This window comes from Symphodus melops (assembly GCF_947650265.1).
Source record: "Symphodus melops genome assembly, chromosome: 5".
Taxonomy (NCBI): Eukaryota; Metazoa; Chordata; class Actinopteri; order Labriformes; family Labridae; genus Symphodus; species Symphodus melops.
Window position 1 is genome coordinate 18,499,124 of NC_136695.1, and position 20,848 is coordinate 18,519,971.

The 20,848-nt window shown below is 39.4% G+C and overlaps 2 protein-coding genes across 4 annotated transcripts; one reads left to right on the forward strand and one right to left on the reverse strand.

The window, feature by feature from the left end:
- The first annotated feature begins 269 nt into the window (after positions 1-269).
- Positions 270-7,863, forward strand: nfkbid (nuclear factor of kappa light polypeptide gene enhancer in B-cells inhibitor, delta). The gene is made up of 12 exons (XM_079342784.1): positions 270-342; positions 3,241-3,380; positions 3,479-3,512; positions 4,327-4,514; positions 4,653-4,834; positions 5,284-5,389; positions 6,022-6,168; positions 6,252-6,303; positions 6,639-6,793; positions 7,093-7,209; positions 7,358-7,522; positions 7,622-7,863. The coding sequence occupies exons 1-12, from the start codon at positions 327-329 to the stop codon at positions 7,691-7,693; spliced, it is 1,374 nt and encodes a 457-aa protein (XP_079198910.1). The 5' UTR covers positions 270-326; the 3' UTR covers positions 7,694-7,863.
- Positions 7,864-8,807: 944 nt separating this feature from the next.
- LOC306823670 (FXYD domain-containing ion transport regulator 6-like) lies at positions 8,808-20,474 on the reverse strand. Of its 3 annotated transcripts, XM_079343399.1 has the most exons (10): positions 20,232-20,474; positions 17,957-18,013; positions 17,734-17,760; positions 16,181-16,204; positions 15,930-15,953; positions 14,905-14,979; positions 13,142-13,178; positions 13,023-13,060; positions 12,548-12,584; positions 12,263-12,461 (listed from the first exon to the last, which is right to left on the reverse strand). In XM_079343399.1, exons 2-9 carry the CDS (start codon positions 18,006-18,008, stop codon positions 12,580-12,582), a joined length of 282 nt encoding a protein of 93 aa, XP_079199525.1. In that variant the 5' UTR covers positions 18,009-18,013; positions 20,232-20,474; the 3' UTR covers positions 12,263-12,461; positions 12,548-12,579. The 3 variants fall into 3 exon arrangements, with proteins under 3 accessions (XP_079199524.1, XP_079199525.1, XP_079199526.1); XM_079343400.1 differs by lacking the exon at positions 17,734-17,760; XM_079343398.1 differs by lacking the exons at positions 13,023-13,060; positions 13,142-13,178; positions 14,905-14,979; ... (3 more) ...; positions 17,957-18,013; positions 20,232-20,474 and adding exons at positions 8,808-9,511; positions 9,607-9,644; positions 10,259-10,292; positions 10,377-10,455; positions 10,567-10,602 and having other exon boundaries at positions 11,464-12,461; positions 12,548-12,585.
- Between the last annotated feature and the right edge of the window lie 374 nt (positions 20,475-20,848).

A 20,848-nucleotide genomic window follows, 5' to 3' on the forward strand; every position in this document is an offset into this window, starting at 1 on the left:
GCTTTACATACATATATTTTAATTTTCAATTAAATAATGAAAGGCTCAGTTTGGAAGTTTGTGTTTTTTTATGTGTGTGAGGTTAGATGTAAATGTGTATGTGCTTCCCCTCTCGCTTGGGGGCGTGAACCTGCTGGAGGGGCGGTGATTTGGAACAGCATGCTCTCTGTGTACAAGCAGAAGTAACATTGGCAACAAGCCGTTACACTGCAGACAGGCTGAACATTACTTTCCTCAGACTTTGTAAATCACTTTATCCGGCTTTGAGCAGCACATTGACCAAGAGGAAGACCTGCTGAAGAATTCACAGCAACACCGTTTCTGACATGCACTTTGATAAATGTGAGTACATGAGTGTTGATATTTATGGCAGAATGTTAATGTTTTGCTTGTGTCTTGTTTGTTCATCTCCTTCAGTGTAGAAGCGTGAGTAACTTAAACTGTTCCTTCACTTTATTGATTAATCTGTAAAGCTTAGTTTCTTGACAGCATACAGCCATGCCATTGGTTTAAAGATTGATTTGTAATTTGTAGCATTATTACAATGAGAATCTTTGTGATGTAGTTTTAATGTGTAAGCCAACAACAATACACATGCATCTTAAAAAGTTAACTAATTTGTCTGTATTCTGAACATTTTATCCTAAATCTGATTGTGACTAAGAATGGAATAGGACTGTGGTTTTTAGCTAATAGATGAAACTCCTCTCTATTAGTGTACATTTGAGTGATACTTTCATGAAGTGTTTCTCTCGATTCTCATTAAAAGAAAACACATTTCGGGTGAATCCATAGGTAGGGACATTATGTGGGGAAACCCTAACACCCTCTCCTCTGCTCTGTTTGTTTTCATTTCCCCTTTTTATTAAAGCCAGACAAGCAAAGTGTGTGAGGTGACACCCTTACTTTCTTTGCTTCATGGCTTCTTTAGTGCAGGCCTGCATTATGACATAATAAATCGTGAGTGCTGGGTCTGTTAAACCACAAAAATAAGGAAATTAGCTCTGCACTGCTTCTTTCTTTTGTGCAGCGAAAGGCCAAAAGAGAAAGGTCGTTGGAATCCCCGGAACCTCCTACGCAACATGAGTCAATGTCCAGGGGTTTCCACAAATCCTATTTGAATAGGGCAGAGTAACTCAAAGCTGTTAGTGTAAACCCTGTATGTATATGACAAAAATATCCTCATTCTCTTTCAAAATCCACAAAAACCTTTCTTTGATTTGTTGGTAAATCGTCCTTTGCGACTGATTATTAAAGATTGCCTGGTTACATGTTGCAGCATTACATCATCTTTTAAAGGTCAAAAGTGACATTTGGTTGTAAAGAGCAAATGAGTCAGGATTCACTAACCTATAGTAACACCTTTTGAACTTGGAAATGAAACTTGGTTACAGAAATGTTCTGAATGATGTCATTTATTCTCATAAAGTGACCTTTGATTTTACTATGAGGTTACACACATCAGCACTGGGGGTAAATAATTGAGCGGTAAAAAGCAAGACTAGTTTAAAAACAATGAATCTGTCAAAGACTAAACAGTTAAGTCCACAAACTGACATTTCACTCTGACAGGCTGAATTTGCATGTGTTTTTTTTTCTTCTTAAATACAACATCCTTGTGTGTGCTCTGCTGGTCAGAGCGGCCTTGTTCTTGTGTTTCTCACCACGACAGCCGACACTAACAGACTTTTCGTAAAAGAAAAGAGAGGGACAAAAGAACACTTTCATCCGCCTCCCAGACCTGTAAGTGCGTTAGTAAGCAGAAGTCATCAACACGTGTTGCTGTGACGTGCCTGTGACACACCAGAGGCAGGAAGATGTGGTTTCCCTTTCTGTTTTGCGTAACGGAGAGACACAGGAAGAAATGTCATAGAAAATCAGCAGTGGCAATCCCAATGGTACAGACTTTCTGATGAATTAGTCTGGTTTGCACGGCAGCACGATCCACAGTCCTAATGGAAGAGGTTTTTTCAGAGCTTTGTGTCTGCAGGCTGGTTCCACACACACACTGGAAATATCTCTTTATCTTTTTACCTACGGGGTGAAGTTATGAGGAAACTAACCTGTGTGGTCATATCTTGTCAGCTGGAAGATATGTTTTTCCAATTTGTCTTATTGCTTTTACCTGTTCAATGGAAATTATTCTTTAAATAGCCAAGGGAAACACACTTTTAGTATTATGCATGTATTTGTATTTTAAAGGAGAGCAGAGAAACACTGAGCTGGCAGAACTATCTCAAAGAGATATTACTTAATGTAATTAAATTCAAAATCCATTATCTAAATTGTTAATAGTCTCTTGAGAAATATTTGAGAAATCTGCAATAAAATAAACAATACTTCTAAAAGCCCATACCAATGAAAAGCCCGGTTGCTTTTTACACAGTCAATGCTTCACAGGGCATGTCACAAATAGAGGCATTACACTTTGAAATGAGCAGAGAAAGCGACACAACAAAAAACATAAAGATGAACTTCAACACCTGTCCAAGAAAGACAGAATAATGCGAGTCTGTGTACCAGTGTGAGAAAGAAGGTTATGGATCAGCTGGAGATTCATATGAGCGTGTTTATCCACAGAATGTGAGTCCTGCCTGTCAGAGTCTCTTGCATAATGATCTCGGATAAAGACTCAAAGAAAGAATGACAGGAATGGTAGGGGAGGATGGAAACAATTGTTTTTATACCTCTCATGTCCAAGTCTACTGCTGCAACATATGCTTTAAACCAGTGGTTCTTCACTGGTCGAGTCTCTGAAACGACGCCGATTTATAAAACGATTAATAAAAACCATTTTTGTGGCATTTGAGTAAGATAGAGATAGATAGATACATTCTTGATCCCGAGGGAAATTCAAGCAAGAGTAGCAGTCAAGAGTAAGTGGGCGGGCCTATATTCTTCCTGAGCACACTGCTCCATAGGCTAGTACAGCAAGCACCCAGTACAGCAGGTAGTGATTTTTCATTAGTCAATTTAACTTGTTTTTTTCCATATCCTGGTTTTCCTCAAACAGACATTTCATACAACTTTTGTTTGACATTAATTAAAGGTCCTTCTTGTCTTGGCGCCTATCCCAACAGGGTTATATCTTAGACTGAAATAAATGGAATAACAGGCTATTCATTGTTTGGTTAATTTTTGACTGACATATTCAGACAGCATTCATATCATATGTTAGTTCACATGTGTTCATTTAGATATTAAAATAATCAACCCCACTGGTACGTTTGTCTTTTTCAGCGCCTAAGGAGAAGCCGTGTTGCACTCAGTTGCCCACAGTGAAGAAGCTCTTGGAGCAGAAGAGAAGGCGTAAGTCGTCCTCTGTGTCGGCATCCTGCTCTACAGCCAGCACGAGTCCTGCTCCTCAGACTGCTGCTACAGTAAGAGAGTAAACACAGGAGTGAAGTATTACAGAAAATATGATATCATAAAGATGTAAAGGCTCATGTATTTTTTCTTTTTTTTTTAATCCTTCCAGCAACCGTCTTCATCTGAACCATTTCTCGGTGCAGGTAAGAGGAGCATGCTTTCTTTTCAACTCTAAAACTCTATTTTGGATCTACTGTATATAAACTTATTACATCTTAACAAGCCCTAAACATATGTGTAATAACCCAGATATTTGGCTATAAGCTTCATTGTTGTAAACCCAATGAGCCACAGTGTTGCTTTGGGCTATATAATCCTTCATTATAATGGACAGCATGGCATTCCAACACAGTCAAGCAGCTGAACACACCCACACATGCACTAAATCAATTACTGAAAACAGTCTCTTACAAATTCACTATTTACACGTTTAGAAACAGAACAATCCACTGGACCCCACTGACTTTAAAGACTATATGACAGTATCCCTCAACTGCTTTAGAGTGCATGTTTTTCTCTCCTTCACAGGTTATGTACATTATGCTATATAAGTTTAAGTCTAATGCTAATGCTAACTGCACAGGTTTAACCTGTAATTATGTTTACTCTAATCTATCTATCTATCTATCTATCTATCTATCTATCTATCTATCTATCTATCTATCTATCTATCTATCTATCTATCTATCTATCTATCTATCTATCTATCTATCTATCTATCTATCTATCTATCTATCTATCTATCTATCTATCTATCTATCTATCTATCTATCTATCTATCCATCCATCCATCCATCCATCCATCCATCCATCCATCCATCCATCCATCCATCCATCCATCCATCCATCCATCCATCCATCCATCCATCCATCCATCCATCCATCCATCCATCCATCCATCTAGAGAGGCACTATTTAAAGTATTTTACTCTCATCGGCATATTCATCTCACTTTAGGTGCATCAAGCAGCTACTCAGACATGGCTGTGAGCTTTGAACAGTGGACTACAACACCAGAGTCTACAATGAGCTACTACAGCAGCCTTCCAGGATCAAACTTTACCCCAGCCTACAGCCACCCGATGACATCTGATTACACGCCTCAGCCGCTCATGGAATTTGGAGACACAATGCCTCAGACATATGTAAGACAAGACCTCTTATCCTTGACTTTCAGCTAGCACGTTGTGCTTCTGTTATTGACAATAAAATAACAAACCAAAAAAAATGAACATGCCTAAGTTGTTTATTTAAATCACTAACTTGTATCTTTTTTTTAACAGGAGTGTCCGATGCCAGTCACAGATCCCAATTTGGATTCTTCCTGGTCCCTTCTGGGTCCCAGTCAGAACGCACAGCTAAGTTTTGGACGTTCGATTGATGCGTCCAAGCTGCAGCAGGCCCGGTTGCTGCTGAGTGGGATGGACTATAGCCGAGCGACCAGGCAGGATGAAGACGGAGACACGTAAGTTCTTCTGAGTGGAGAGATGTGTGTGAGTAGAGGACTTTTTTATTTGTGTTTCAGACTGGTGGGCCCCAGAGAAGAACCTGTATTAATGTGGTAATTTTACTTAATGATTCAAAACAATGCTAATTTTCTTTCAATGTTTGCCTGCACACACACTATTGTTATCATTTTGTTTAGAATATGCATATACGAATGAAACATGCATTGACTTCTGTAAGGGTTTCGTGTTTAGTCAAAAGTGAGAGCTACACAAGCAGACTGGTTATCTAGGAAGTTCAGGAAAACGAAATGATGTCAATGAATCTGAAACTCATGCTCAATGCTTAGAAACTACGATGAGACTAACTCGACTGTGAAAGGGAAAAGAGTGAAACTGGTTGTGGGGTTGACTAAGATTTTCCAGCCTTGTCTTAAATCTATTTCATAATGAACTCTTGTTCTGACAGTATCCTGCATATCTACACGGCCAAGGGCCTCAGAGAGTGTGCCTTTGCTGCTGCGGAAAGGCTGAGGGATGTCAACAGGCTGGATGCCAAAGAACACAAGGGAAAGGTAAGAACAAAGAAAGCATACAACATATTGTGCCATATCGTATTTTTTCATAAACTTGAGCAAAGGATCATACAGTGCATCATGCAAATAAAAGTAGTTACTCAAATGCATATGAGGCAAAGTGTGTGAAGGAATACTATTGATGATATCAGTATTGGGGGATAATTGGGTAAAGGGGCAGAAGTTGTTTCCATAGTTTTGGGACACAAATGGAAAAGGTCCGGTACCCCTAACAATTCATCTTGGCCCTCTGGACAGACAGAAGTCTTTGGTCAGATGATCTTACTTCTCTGAACGTGTCATGTGTTCAGTGCTCATGTGAGGAGTTTTTAATTTGTAAAAGCTACCACAGAGTAGGAGTCAGATTAGACAGTAAGAAGCAGGCAGCAGAAACAGCAATTGTTTCGCAATTGTTTCATTAAAAGGACAAGAGAGGAAAAGGCAAGATCTGATTCCCCTTTGTCCACCGGGGGGCAAAAAATCAACACAAAGTAAAAGTTCCTCACAGGAGCTTTAAATTCATTCAGTTAGGGTTGTATTTTGGGGATACAGGCTGAAAATATCCACAGGGGGTGAGTACCTTTGCATGGCATTATCAAGTCCTGAAACATAAGATGTGTGTGTTTTTACAGACTGCTTTACTTGTGGCAGTAACCGCAAACCAGCCAGAGATTGTGCAAGATCTGCTGTCGTTAGGAGCAGATATCAACGCCTGTGACGTTAATGGACAGACTGCACTTCATTTAGCCGCCCATTACGGCTTACCAGGGGTTCTGCAGGTAAAGGCTTAAAAATATTAATTTACTTTGGCAAAACGTTATCTTTAAGAATGCAATTTTAACATGATTCTTTAATTTCAAAGGCAATTCTGTCTAGCAGGCCGCATGTCAACCTGGAGACCCGAAATTTTGAAGGTGACTCAGAGTTTCATTTATAAGAAATGCATTTTCTTTTTCTTTGTTATGACTATGCAAATTTAGCTTTGAATATTAGTCTTATTTTTTTTAATGTTATATTTAAGTTTGTACTTTTTGTACATTGAGAGCACAGTTCACTGAATTCAAATTCCTTGTGTGTAAGCATACATGGCAAATAAAGCTGGTTTTAATTCAAATGTTAAGCTGACGGACAAGTTGGATTAGCCTAGCCTTGCATTATAATTGTGACCAAGTTTCAATTACTATATCAGAACACTTTAAATCACATGAGCCTTAATTCAAATATAACAGTGCCTTCTCCATTGCCTCAGGTATGACTCCTCTGCACTGTGCAGCCATTTCTCACAGCGTCACCGTGAAGGCTCTGTCCAGCAACGCACAGGCAGATGTTAATCTTCAAAAGGCTGAAGAGAAGCTCTCCTGTGTGCAGATGCTCCTTCACACAGGGGCATCCCTGCTCAGTCAGGTACAGTAACTCTCTCTCTCTCTCTCTCTCTCTCTTTTCTGAAAGTCAGGTGAGCTGCTTGACTGAGAAACAGGCTTTTGTGACTATTCCTCAGATGATGAATCAACAGATTAGAAATGAATTGGACAGTAGTCAGGTGCATTATGCTGAAGCTTGACCTTCGGGGGGAGTGCCCTGTAATCTAACCTTGATAGTGTTACAGTGAAGCACAAGTTCCCCACCCTACTCCATCTTTTGTTTTCTCTCTCTTGTTTAACATATACGTACGTAAGCTTATTAGAATGACTCCCTACTTCCAGGACATCAAAAGCAACAAGACTGTGCTTCACTTGGCTGTGAAGGAGGGGAACATTGATCTGGTACATTATCTGCTGAGGATTCCCCTGCCGAACATGAAAGAGTTTGTCAATTTGAAAGTGAGTCTCACACTCACAGAACACTCATAACTGGGTTATAAATATGCACGTTTGTGTTTGTGTACTTGTAAATGAATATAAACTCTACACACACCTGACTGTAAACAGATTGAGTCATGCTGGTGTTTTCCCCACATTTACCCTACAGGCTCATGGTCACACAGCTTTACACATGGCAGCCGGTCTCCATGGCAACCCCCACCAGGCGGAGATCCTGCAGCTGCTGCTGGACAGAGGAGCTGATCCCAGCATCCGCAACCTGGAGAACGACCAGCCGGCTCACCTGCTGCAGAGCGGCACCCAGGGAGAGCAGGTGAGCCTCAAAATGTGCACCATTTATCTCTGCAGTTACACTTTTATCATCCTTTTTTTTCTCCCTAATTCATCTTTTGTCTTCCTTTCTGTGTCCCAGCTCAAGCTCATTCTGAAGAAACGAAGTGCTTCTTCTCGTCGACGTAACGTGTCCTTACAGGACCAGGAATGATTTAAAACCACATGTAGTCTCTATTTGGAGGGAATGAGTCTTAAAGACGTTTCCTCTGTTGAGAAGGGGATCTATTGTTATTTTGTTTTGGGAGTCTGTGGCTTTCATATTTTTTTACAATGTAGCTGACTAATCAGTAATTAGAATTCACATTGGATTACACAAATTATGCTTTAGTGCATTCATTTAAAAATGTATTAGTTAACTTTGAGATCTAGTCTCTTATTTATTCATCGTATTTTCATACAAGTGAAGCAATTCACTTTAAACATTCATTTCCTGCATTCAGTGTTCTCTCATGAATTGATTAATCATTTATAGACATTGGTTTATGTATTTATTTCTTTATTGTAATTGATGTTTAACATTTTGTTATCGACACTTTTTTTGAATTTCTATTGTGAAAAAAAATAGAACACAGTGCGGTGAAAGGTAAAGTAATGTTCACTTTCCCAGTAAGCTATACTCCCATTATGAAGTTGATTTCTGTGAAATCGTTTGTTTGACCTTCAGGACTATGTCTCTGAAAGTCCTATGACTCTTTCCTGAAACTCCCCCCCCATCATGATCAGGGATCATACTGATTCACTGCATGATGCTTTTGATTTCAGTCAGCATTTATGCCCAATGGTAAGAATAATATATTATTATTTGTGTCTTTTGCATCACACTTATTAATGTAGCTCACAGTACATTTTTTTTTCTATGTGGAAAAAACAAGTGTTGTATCTGAGTATCTGAACCTGATGTGACAAAGAAACAGCTTATATCAGAGACATTACATGTGTGGGTGTGGTGACAGTTTGTGTGACTGTACATTTCAAAGATGACTCATGACTTTAAAGTACAATAACAATGGCTTTAAAATTCCATCAGCTTGATAAAGAACAATATTTAAGATGTTTACTACAAAGACAATCAGTCACGGGTTATTGAGGTTTGCCTTTGACTGTGTTGAGTCATTGATAAGGTTTGATGTCACTTTCAAGTCACCTTTGTTCATTCCTGTAAAGCACAGCGAAAAAGGTCATCACCATAGGCAACATATTGTGTTGATTACATTCTCATAATTGAAGACTACGTATGCCACATATGAGCTTTTTAAGGACACTGATCAGTTCGAGTAAAGGATCTTTATTTGTAACAGTGGTATCATTGTGCCATTTTCACATTGATTATATTGTATATCCAATACCTTTACCTCACTGGATCAAACGTGAATAAACATTTTATCCATTACTGTATTTTAAAGCAGTTTTTAAATAAAAATACATGATTTAACGTTTGTTTCTGAATGTTGTCATCTATTTATTGTCTTTTCATTTTTGGCAAGTTGCTTTCGGTTTGTTTTCATTTGTCATGTTATATTGTACCTTTTAAAAAGGCTTATAACGTGTAAAAAATCCACAGCTGTTATAATTATTTGTATGTAGTTAGTTTAGTCTATAGATACATATTGTCACGTTTGTAAGTGTTTTCTTCACTGGGAGTAAAACAAAAGACAGACAAAAGACGTTTTTTAAAACGGCCTCATGAAGGCTCATGGATATGAGTATTTGATGTTTATTGTTTGTCTTTCAATTCCAACAGTAAGACAATACACAGAAAACTGGTGGAGGGTTTTTTTTTTTTGCTCATATGGGGACTTTTTACAGAATATAGTGGGAGACTTCATATATTCAGGCTAGGATCATTTTGAAAACCCTGTTTTTGATCATCCAGCAAGTATCACCATGCTGAGTTTCTTTTGCTTGCATGGCTCCTGTGCCACCTCTATCCCCAGAACAGTCAGTATTTTCTATACAGTTTGAGGAGGCACTGCAAAGAAAGATAAGGGAAAATATTAGACATGGAATTATAGTATTGATAAACAGAATGGCTTTCAACCGACCCCTTCAATATAATGAACTCACCCTCTATCTTTGGAATTTGGGTACCAGATGAGTTGGAACTGCGAACAGAAGGAAAGGGAAAATTAGTTTGTTTTCTTAATGTGATTTCGAATCCAGTTTGAAAACTGTGGCCACAACGTCAACTTAAAAAGTTGAATGTAATTTATGATCTGAATTACAAACTGAGTTGAAGCCACAGATCTCAATAATTTATTCACATCCAGTGACCAAAATGCAGCGTTTTGTCCCGCTCAGACAGCAGCTCTCGTCTTTCTTCTCGTCTTGCCATAAAAGCAACATGCGATCGGCTGACAATATTCACTGCCCACTCACTACCAACACATGAAGAGTGTGTCAAAATAGCTTTTCAAGATCAACCGAGATAAAGATGACATAAAAGCACCGCCCACTTGTGATTTGTCACTCAAGGTACTTCTGAGTAAACTCTTTCATGTGTTGGAGGTGTGTTTTTGCAGATCAGGGAGGGGGGATTCACAGAAGAGGCATCCAGGGCAGGGAGAGGAAAAGCTGTGGGAAACTTAGGTTTAGTCAAAGAACATTAGTGGAGAAATGTGGCTGTTTTTCTTGTTTATGTTAACTGGGTATCTCCCTTAAAGACAAACTCATACAGCATGCGCAGGCGATCATCCACTAAGACTTGCACAACTCTTACTTGGATGAGGATTTTACACATTTTGTGAATTTTTTACCTGTTTGAGGAAGTTACAAGTTAGTTACAAATGTAAAGGTGCGTAAAGTCTCTATATTCAAGTGATAATAAAACTCTAAACTTACTCAAGGCTATTAAAATGCCAGAGACAAACATAATAACAGCAAGGATAACCCCTGTGGTTCGCAGTGTCTCATAGTCTATAAAGGACAAAACAGCAGGGGACTTCAATGAATTAATGTTTATATGGTTATTGTCGGACAATAACAATGCTAAATGAGGAACTATGAATAGATGGTAAAAAATCTTACCATAGTCAAAGTCACTTCGATCGGGAAACATGCTTTCTGCAAAGAAAGAGTCTCATCAGTTGAAGAGCATCACAAGTATTCATGCTGAGTGCAGCACTAAGAACAGCAACACACTGTTCCGTTAGTTCTAGTTCAGCCCAGCACCACGGACAGCAAGGTCTGCAGCTCCCCAATCTGCAGACTTGGCTCCTTAACTCCTCAGGAGTTTTTTTTCTCTCCCTCTCTCCACTGAGAGGAGCTCAATGCAGCATCTTTGCTCAGCAGAATAAGATGCAGCAGCAAAAAGTGGGTTACAAGCCAGCAGCAGGATACAGGGGTGTCACAAGAGCGGGAGGGGAAACTGGTCTTGGTTTCGAAAAATTCTCTTCTTTCTTTCTTAATATATGATCTGGAGTTTAAATGACATCTTGAATAGTCAGCCATAATAAAACAAATGTAATAAAATTATCTCATTAAAAAAAAAAAAAAAATCTTTAAAATCCTCTGGTGTGTTCCAGGATGCAGCTTGTGCCAGATTGTTAGAATATCTGGGTATCAATAATGCAGCTCGTATGTTGCTGAGCCCGAACTCCCTAAAGGCTGAGCTGGCAGTTAGTAATTATTTCCACCCATTCTTTATCACAAAACCGCTCAGGTCTAGGAAACATAGACATTTAGTATTGTTCTCATATTGCTATCCAAATGAAGGTTTACAACTCCTTCTGCTCCACCCCTAACCCATGCATAAGCAAGAAATGAACTATTGGCACTGTACTAACAATGCAGCAAACCAGTAAATTACTTAAAGATGGGCATAACAGCCAAAAAAAAGTATATGCTCTTATCTTATACAAGCTGCAACACTTGGAACTTTTTGAATGTATAACAATTAAAAGAAGAGAAAATAAACAATCAAACCTGTGGTTGCCATGGCTGCAATGCAGAGATGCTGAAGAGCTCCGTCTCTCAGTGATTTAGCGGGTTGATGGGTTGCAGTAAAAGGTTGGCTTAGGCTGAACAGGAAAGAAAGCAGAGCTGCTTCAGAGCATCTCTGTTAACTCAGCTGGAAGCCTCTGGTGGCCATAGTGAAACACTGCAGTCACAGAGGTGGGGTAGGGATCTGCAAATATGTCGACTCCATGCAGTATTGGGTCAGCACAGTGGAGACTGTACACCAAATAATATTCCTACAAGACGGAAAGCTTACTTCTCTTTACAGTCTTGCTTGAGACGTGCGAGTAATTTGAGGAATAAGTTAAAAAACTAATAAAAATAGTTGCCTGAATTTATCAGCACATTGCAAATAAAAAAATATATATTTTTTTTATTTCACTTCAGGGACTAGATCTGGCATGCAGAACCTGCTACTGTGATTTGTGCAGTGCAGCAACCTGTTCCTGCAGGGAGAAAACAAGGTTTTAACATTTTCAGAGGCTGCCAGGCTCACTGTGGTACAAATCCTGCCAATGAACCACGGTGAACGCAGAGGGAGGCGCAATTAAATGCATTTCGTTAAAGACAGCCTTCTCTAAGAGCTGCACAATGCAGCACATAAATCATTCACGCCCTCAGTGCTGGTAGTTACTCCTGCATGTGTAACTGAACTGTCTGCAGCGTCAGCACTAGCAGCAGTGCAGCAGAACTGCTCACTGCTCTACCATTAACGTGCACACAAAGTGAAACAATGATGCGTGAAAAAACTCGGAAAGACAAAAGCTTTCTAAACGTTTGGTTTATTTATTTGGCATCAAACTGAAAGTTACAAAAAATACACGTGATAATCACACTACTGCTGCTATATAAAGTTGAAACATTATCGAGTAAAAATCATTGATGCTTCATTGTGTTTTTGGTGAGGATTGCCCTCATCTGTGATCCAGGTGTTTGCTGCCCCTTGGTGGCAACAGTCAGTAGCACTGTGGAGAAGAGAATAAAGGAGGAGTGTGATTTTCTTTCTCTTACTGTGAAGCAAATTCAATGGAGTTGTTCAGAAGGCACTTACTAGATCCTCATTGATCTTTCCTTGTTGGTCTTCTAGACTGCACGAAGAGATTGAATCATTGTTAGGTGAATGAACTATATATCAGATTTGTTAGGGCTGATATCAATATCAAGAAGAGAAAAATGAGATATATCGACCGATATCTTTCTTCGACCTATCTTTCATCTGTAGATAGATAACGATGTACACATTTTTTTTTTGCGACCCAATCATCAAATTGAAAAATGTATACAATGCATCACGACTTCACACTGTGGAGAATGATGACGCTTGTTGTAATCCATGTAGCACACTCCAGTGGTGACCGCCGGAGAGAGAATTAAATGAAAGGCTATGTGACTCAGGTGAATAAATCAAGTAATATCTGCGATAAAATTAGTCATATAGTCATATGCTAATATCAGCAGATATTATCAACTGGTAACGTTAATCTGTCATGCTCTATAGAATACATCTAATAAAGAAACATATTTACCCTTTGGAACTCCTGATTCCACGCCAGGACCTCTGGACCTGAGGAAATCAATAATTTTACACTTTTGATCATCTTTTTTTTTCCAGATCAGGAAGTTTCAGTAATCTGTCTGGAATTACCTGTGTGTATCACCCTTTGAACAGCTACATTTTCGACCTGTTTTAAAGGGAAACACAAAAAAGGTTCACAGAGGTCCAAAAAAACGTGACATTTTATTAACAGATCGCTTCAACAGTCAGCGTCACACACCAAAGCCCCCCTTCATAGCAAGAGGAGGACGACATTTTTCCACGTCATGATAGGTACACGGACAGTGTTTGAGCTCGTGCCAGAAAGCTCATCTGGGCTGTGAGCCTTGCGTGGCTTTATAAGCTTTCAGTTTATTGGCCCGAGTTCAAGACTCTCCTTCATGTGCCTAAGTCAGAACAAAATTCAGCTGTTTGCCTAAAATACACAAGCCAGTTTTTTTGAACAACTTCCAGCTCGCAACATTTGCATAATATGTATCAGAAGAGTTTAAACATTTGACCACTGTTATGTCATTTAGACCCACTTTAATGTGAGCGTCAAACAGCACAGAAGAACAGTGCTTCCACTGCTCAATACAACCACAAAACACCTTCAGCAACTTCCTCTCCCCTCTCTATGAAAAGTCTATTTGATTTATTAACTAAAATTAACTTTCGTCCTGATTGGGTTGGATGGGGATCCACTGAAGGGTTGTTGACACGTAGAGTGAGAGCAGCAGAGTCAAATAGGTTACTACGGTTATAGTAAACTTGCTGGAATAGTTGGCATGGCAAGAAGAGGCAGCAGTGAAACTCCAGACTGGCCTATTGACCTACATGCTGTCCAGACTAAGAATAAAGTTGAGAACTTCTCAACAAGAAGATGATCCTGACACATCTGCAATGCACTCACTCTGACACTGTGAGGCGCCAAATACTTTCCCCAATTGTTGCTGTTGTCTTTCTTTGTTTTGTTTTTAAGGGAAACAATAAACCTCCAGGGTCTGCATGTCTTTCAATTTAATCTTCTGTCTCTAAGAATTCTGCCCATGGGTGTCATTTGTCGTCATATTTTCACAAACTTTGAACCTTTAAATCCAGCTGGAACAGCAGCTTTGCCATCGTAACAAAATCCAACCTGGTGACTATGATAACCATTTTAAGTTTAATTAGGACTAGAGATGTTGCTTCGGAGGATTTTATTGAATTTATGGTAAACATACATTTGTGGTTTTTGGCAGAGTATATGACGCAATTAAAAATGCCTACAAACAAGGTTAAAAACGTTTAACGTTATCTGATGGAAATATGTTTATTTAATGATTCACAATCAACCTACTGATACATTTAAAAATACATTCAACACAGTTTTCATTACAAAGTTGTTTCCCTGCTTACACTGATTTCTTCACAGAGAGTAGTGAGTAATCCTAAGTGATCTTAACGAACAGAAGTTAGACGTTTGGCAGACTATGTGGGTTCAAATGGATTATTTATCGCTGGGTTTTAGCTTTCAGGGCTACCACTGGCTCTGACAGTATGTGCTGGCAGGAGGGAGGAGGAATCTTTTGAAGTGATGAAAGGGATAAGGTATAAAGGGCAAGTCGCAGTGACACCGAGATCGCAGGAACGTTGTGTTGCCGAGATTGTGCAAGACGCATCAGTTTGTGTCTGAGAGGGAGACAGAAGCCTGCTTGTTTAGCAGCACCGTACAAAGTTGGGAGAATGTGAGGTCAGCTCACAGTGTGGTGACACTGACGCTCAGCATTGCACATAGTGGACCCACAGGAAGAGTAGCTGCCAAGGCTAATGGGAATCCTAATAAACAATAAACACATCTGTTGTGTGTGTATGTGAGGGAGTTAAAGACTTACTGACGATGAGGACGATACCCATCAGGAACAGCACCACTGCAAAAACCAAGCCTCCAATCCTCAGAGATTCGTAATCTGAAATGAAATCACATAACGTACACGCGGGCAGTAGTTAGTTGTAAAATTTCAAAATTTCAATTTCAAACATTTCTAGTTACTAAACACCATGCTATGCTCAAAGGCTTCTGTGAGGCTGCATTTCTATCCAAGAGAAGCATTGCAGAGATGTTTTTGCAGCTCACAATGGATACCACAACCCCGTGTGAGCTGCAGTCACAGAACTGGGACCACAGGGTCGCCTGTAACTCTGGCTATGTTACTGACATCAGCAAAGAGCAACAAAATAAAACTGACTTCAATTTGGATGAAATCAAATGGTTTTCTCTTTCAAGAAAAAAATAATCTTCAGTGGATCTCACCTTGTTGGTTTTTGACCCACTCAAACTAAGTGTTGTTTACTTGTTTTCCTCGTAAAAGTTATTTTCCCTTCTTACGTTTGTATTAGATTAACTTTTTCGAGACCCGAGAGGATGAAAGCACCCAGGCATTCCCAAAAAAAGATCAGACCAAAGAAGTCAAAATAAACTTTGTTTGAAAGGATTTTTTTCAAATCCCTGAACACATCTTGGGACCCTGAGAAGCTTGACCTCTGGATCACAACCACTGTTTATGTGGTCTGTGCTCTGAAACAGTATACTAGGAGTGTGGAGAACACTATCACTACAAGGTGCGTCTTAATCATGTCTTAATAATGTCACAGCTGACAACAACAACATTTATGTCAGACCATCCATAACACATCAGAGAGATCTGAGTCTGTCTTTTCACTGTGCTGCCTGAATAAGGATGAGGATTAGGAGAATTTGCAGTGGGACTGCCCTAGAAGCTTGGCCTTTTGGGTGAAAGTTTTCCACAAGTCCTGGAAAAAACAAGTGGAAAATGCAAAAACTTCTCTCGACCTCCCAGATGTTTCCTGTGCGGAGAGTCGGCCATTGAGAGGAGAAGTTTTTCTGCCCAACACTCACCATACTCAAAAGCGCTGTCATAGTCTGTCAGGAGAGAACAGAGAGAGGGAAAAATTGAGAAGGAGTTTTAGCCACTTACACACTTCACAGAGACGCACGCTTGTGATGCGACAGCCAGTCAGCAGTTTCAGAGCCTCGGTCATTCATCTAGTCATTAGCCACTCTAGCTCCTTAATTTACATGCTGGCTAAAACAAGAGAGCAGGTTATCTTAATTGGACATTTCTAAACTTCTGCTAAATGAACACCCACCTTTTTCACCATCACCGCCTGACGCTGTGAGAAAAAAAAAGAAAAAAAGATTAGTAATCAGAATTCTTTCAAGTGTGTAGTATGTGCTAGTGGATAGAATTCACCCATCGAAGAGGCCAAAACGCTAAGCTCTAAATCCTGCTTGTATTTATCGGCAGTGCATGCATTCCTATAGGAATTTACTTTTAAGAATGACACATTCTTCAGAAACCCATTGGAGATCCACGGCATGTGTTTGACGTGTATGCAAAGATTAGAAAAAAGGGGGGATAACTTGAAATGTGCCATGTTCTCCACCCTCCTCGAGAAGTGTTCAGTTCCATATTGTAGCAAAACATGGTTCTTCTCTCCACTATTATTGTATATCTACTTTTTTCTTGGGGACATGGTGAAGTATACACTCGTCTGCTCTTTCACACCTCTTCTCTCCATGTGGAAAAACATGTTGGCTGTGCTCACTGGTGTTTTCAATCTTACTAGAAAGCATATTGCATTTGGGTACAAGCCAAAACACTATTTCTGCCTTATGTTTGGTGATCGAGTAAACAACCAGAATAATTAGGGAAAACTGAACTTAGAATAATAATTAAGACATAAATACTTGTTTTTTTTCTGAGCAGCAGTGTTGGATTGAGAGCAATGTGACCTTGGAGAAGCACACAGGAGGTCAGATAAATACTTTTCTGCTCATGCTCGGCAACATTTCGCATCATTAATATGTGTTTTTTCTCTCTCACAGCTCTCATTAAAATATTGAACAGACTGTGCCGCTTTTTTAAATGTCAGGCAGTCCTAGTAGTCGTGCTTATCTCGAAATTTTGACGAGTGAAGTTGGAAACAGTGAAATGATAATCTGTTCATCTTCGACAAAGGGAAGTTTGCCAACAGAAAAAGTGAAAAGACCATGTTATCAATATGCACAAGTCAATCAATCTGACACATATAAATGATAAAGAATGCTGTACTGCATAATATGTTCTATACATCCTATTTATTGAAGATTCAGGTTAGAAAGCCACAGTAATCTCTGACCTCAAAAATCAGGCAGCACAGATGATTGTTAATCTCTCCCTCTTTAATGCAAAGAAAACATTTTACCATATTTAAACTGACAAGCTTTTAAAATAAGGCCTGACACTAACAGCACTCAGTGTCAGAGAAGGTGAAAAGGCTCTGAGTAGAGGCAAAGCTGCTTAATATCCAGCTCGACTGACAGCATGCAGGGTGTACAGAGAGGAGAACCAAAGCCCAGGACCCGAATCAACAATGGAAAAACTTGGCAAGAGTCAGAATAAATGATTGGTTAAACTGCAGCACAGGAAAAAACATTTATACTATTTTGATGTGGTCTTTGTCAGAGGAACAGACTGACAATGAATTTATATGGGAAATCTCACAGAGAAAAATCAATGAAAACTTCCCTCTGTGCACTGCTAACAATCAAAAATGTCACAAAAAAGGAGCATGGCAAAAAAAAGAAGAAAAAAGACAAGCATCCATCAAAAGTGTGACTAACTCAAACGAGCATGCACTTTCTAATGCAGCAAACTTACCTGTCACTTCCCTACCAAATGCTGATCCTGTTATACAGAGACAGCAGCTTGTTTAGCACAGAGGAATTTATCAAATCAAAGCTACAGAGAGTAGCTTTGATTATTCTCACACAGGTAGGTTTAACCCCCCCCCCCCCCAAAACAAACAAACAAACAAACAACAAATAAATAAAATAAATAAATAATAAAATAAATGAATCATAAATAAAAATAAAATGCTCACCTAGTGCAGGAGCCAGCCAAGAGCAGAGCACCACTAACACTAAGACCTCCATCGTACCTGTGGATAAAAAGTATACACACTTAGTAACTAATGTCTTCGTCTGAAAGCTTCTAGAAAAATGTGCTCACATTTTGGGTCGTTGTGGTTTTAAAATGGTATGACGCCACTGTGAAAGGAAGCTTTTTTTTTTTTTTACAGGAATTACAGATAACATTTTTGTAGCTAGCTGACTCCCTCTGGACTTAAATAAGTCAACAGCAACTGAAACAGCTTTGTTTACAAAGGGGAGCCTGTTTTCAAACTTTTCAGAAAGCCTGTCAGTTAAGGTTAATGAAGGCTAGTTGCTGTTTAACAGACGTGTTTATGTTTTATTTAGCAATTTTTAAAGATATTTTTGTGGTCATTTTTTCCTTCATGAGATTAGTCAGCTGAACAGAGATAGAAAATGTCGAGAAGAGAGAGTGGGGGATGACATGCAGTAAAGGGCGGAGGTCAGGTTGTGAACCCACGGCCTCTGTGACCAGGACTGTAGCCCATAGGGGTGCGACATAACTCTTTGGCTGTCTGACGTCTGGACAATTTTGTTTTAATTAAAATTTCTGATAAAGCAACTGAATAAAGTCTTTCTATAAAACTTGATCATATCATCAAGGTTTTGTTTTTTGAAAAAACTTTGGAAATCTTCCTCAAGAGCCAGACGACAGTATATGTTTCTCATTGGCTGGACAGACTGACTTTCAGGGTTAAATAAATGGTAAGTGTTCAAAGCTCCATGTCAGCCAAGCAACCCATAACAAGGTCCCCATGTTATCTGAATATGTGTCTTCACAACACAGCCTCCTTACTCTGGGAAAGGAAAGAGGGTCTATTTCAGGCCCTCCTACTCAGTCGATGGGGCTTTGCAGTGGAGGGGTGTGAGGCAAGGCTGGTGTTGAGTTGCGTGTGATATTTGGTCACTGGGCTTGGATTCATTTTTTGTTTGGGTCATCTAGTTTACTCACGGCACATGAAGCCACCTGCAGCTGTTTTTCTATAAATGACCTTGGATCATCTTTGAGATTATCATACACCCTATTCTCTATGTTTACAGCCTATGTTACCTCCAAACAACTATGTGACTGTAAATTACCAAATCGTCAATTCAAGTTCCCTGCACAACCTCAGAGTGTAGGGGTTGCGTTTTCTTGTTTTGTCTCACTGCCACAAAAAACCCCCAAATAAAACCCCAAGAAACAACACGTGTACACCCTTGCAGAATCAACACAGTGGAATAAAATATTTTAGACTGCCATCATCAAAGCAATAGTGCTTCCTGAGCCCAAAGCACTCCTGGGGATTCATGCATGACTAAACTGGGGGGTGTGAGCAAGTAGCTACAGCTCAGAAAAAGGAACACTTCAACCCCAGGAGCAGGATTAACAACAAAGGCCTGCCAATCAGGTTTAATCAAACAAATACAGGGCGAGTTATTCTTACATGAACCAATCCAATAATCTTGTTTGTTGGCCTTCTGAGTGATGAAGAGGAACATAATGAAGAGATTGCTGGAAAAAGCCCATGAAACAACATTCCAAGGAATAAACAAGCATGGAATACAATAAAGTAGTATTGACATTAGCAGTTTATAATAAAAATACAGGTTGCTTATAGGCTAAATTAACCCTTTTTTTTCCCAAAACAAACTTTATTTAGGTGATAATATTGCTAATTATGTATCTTCATCATGAGCTTAGGTCAAAGAATGTTAACAAAGAAACCTTTTATGGTTAATATAAATCGAGTGAGAATCAATTATCGAGACCTCAAACTTTTTTTTTGAACAATTACTCTTTCATAGCTCACGTTGTAGTTCTCGTCAATTAACGCGATAGCCACACAAGCACTTTAAGTGTTTTAGGTGCACAGACATAAGTGCCGCTCAGTAGCCTCCAAAAATAAAACTTCTAACTTCTCCTAAACTAACTCAGCATGGGATGCAGTTTAGAAAAACAAAACTTGGGACTTGAAATTGAGCGGTGGCTTCGCGGAATTTCCGTAGCCATATGTTCACGTTAACCCAGTGGGTTGGTTCACGTAAACGTCGGTAAATTGGGGGATGGAAGCATCGACTGTTGGATACCCAGCCAAGGGGAAAACTTCTGGATGACAAAAACATTTTGGCGCTTTTAAACTCACTTTTTTTTTAGCTGTATAGCCTATATATATAGCCTATGGCAAATCTATTTAAAAAATGCACCAAGTTAATTAATCTGGATATAATTGAAAAAACACTTACCGTGTATCAGCCGCGTTTAAAAGGTTACACTTTGTCTCCGACCAGTGAGCAGAATGTTGCTTAAAACTTTTGTTGTTGTTACTCAAGCCAAAAAAGGTAATGTGACATGCGACCTTTTATCGTAAAAGAAAACCTCTTGCTTTGGTTATTGGAGCTAAAACAAGGACATTTGTAGAGGTTCCTGGGTTGTCGGCTGTAGTAGTAAGTGGTCTGTGTTCTTTCTTCGTTTTGTCAGTAGGTGCTGCCAGGACCGGAGGAGCAGAGGAGAGGGGGGGGCGGGGTGCTGGTGCAAACGCTCAGCCAACTCCTGAGAACTTCTCAGCTCAGAGGTAAACATGACAAGCAGAAATACACCACTTGATAAATAAATATTTCCCACATGTATAAACAAGGTATGGTTTCATTATAAACTGTGTGCATTAAAGCTGTGAGGCATACTGCCTCACTGTGAGTTTTTAATTTTGCTGTGGTGTCATTTTCAGTTTTTGTAGGGTGCTGAGTGTAGTGAAGGAAAAAGCATAAATGGCTTTCAATGCCAGGGCCTGTGCAGTCTGTCAATGAGAAAGAGTTTCCCTAAGCTGTACGAAAACATTCCTGCCAAGGTCTTTCTCACCAAA

Excerpts from the sequence above, each read along its gene's own strand:
- nfkbid (XM_079342784.1), top strand. Across the intron at positions 3,381-3,478 it reads CTCCTCAGACTGCTGCTACA|CAACCGTCTTCATCTGAACC; the intron begins GTAAGAGAGTAA and ends TAATCCTTCCAG. Across the intron at positions 6,794-7,092 it reads GGGCATCCCTGCTCAGTCAG|GACATCAAAAGCAACAAGAC; the intron begins GTACAGTAACTC and ends CCCTACTTCCAG.
- LOC306823670 (XM_079343398.1), bottom strand. Across the intron at positions 9,645-10,258 it reads TGTGTAAAATCCTCATCCAA|TTCCAACTCATCTGGTACCC; the intron begins GTAAGAGTTGTG and ends TTCTGTTCGCAG. Across the intron at positions 9,512-9,606 it reads CCAAATTCCAAAGATAGAGG|TGCCTCCTCAAACTGTATAG; the intron begins GTGAGTTCATTA and ends CTTTCTTTGCAG.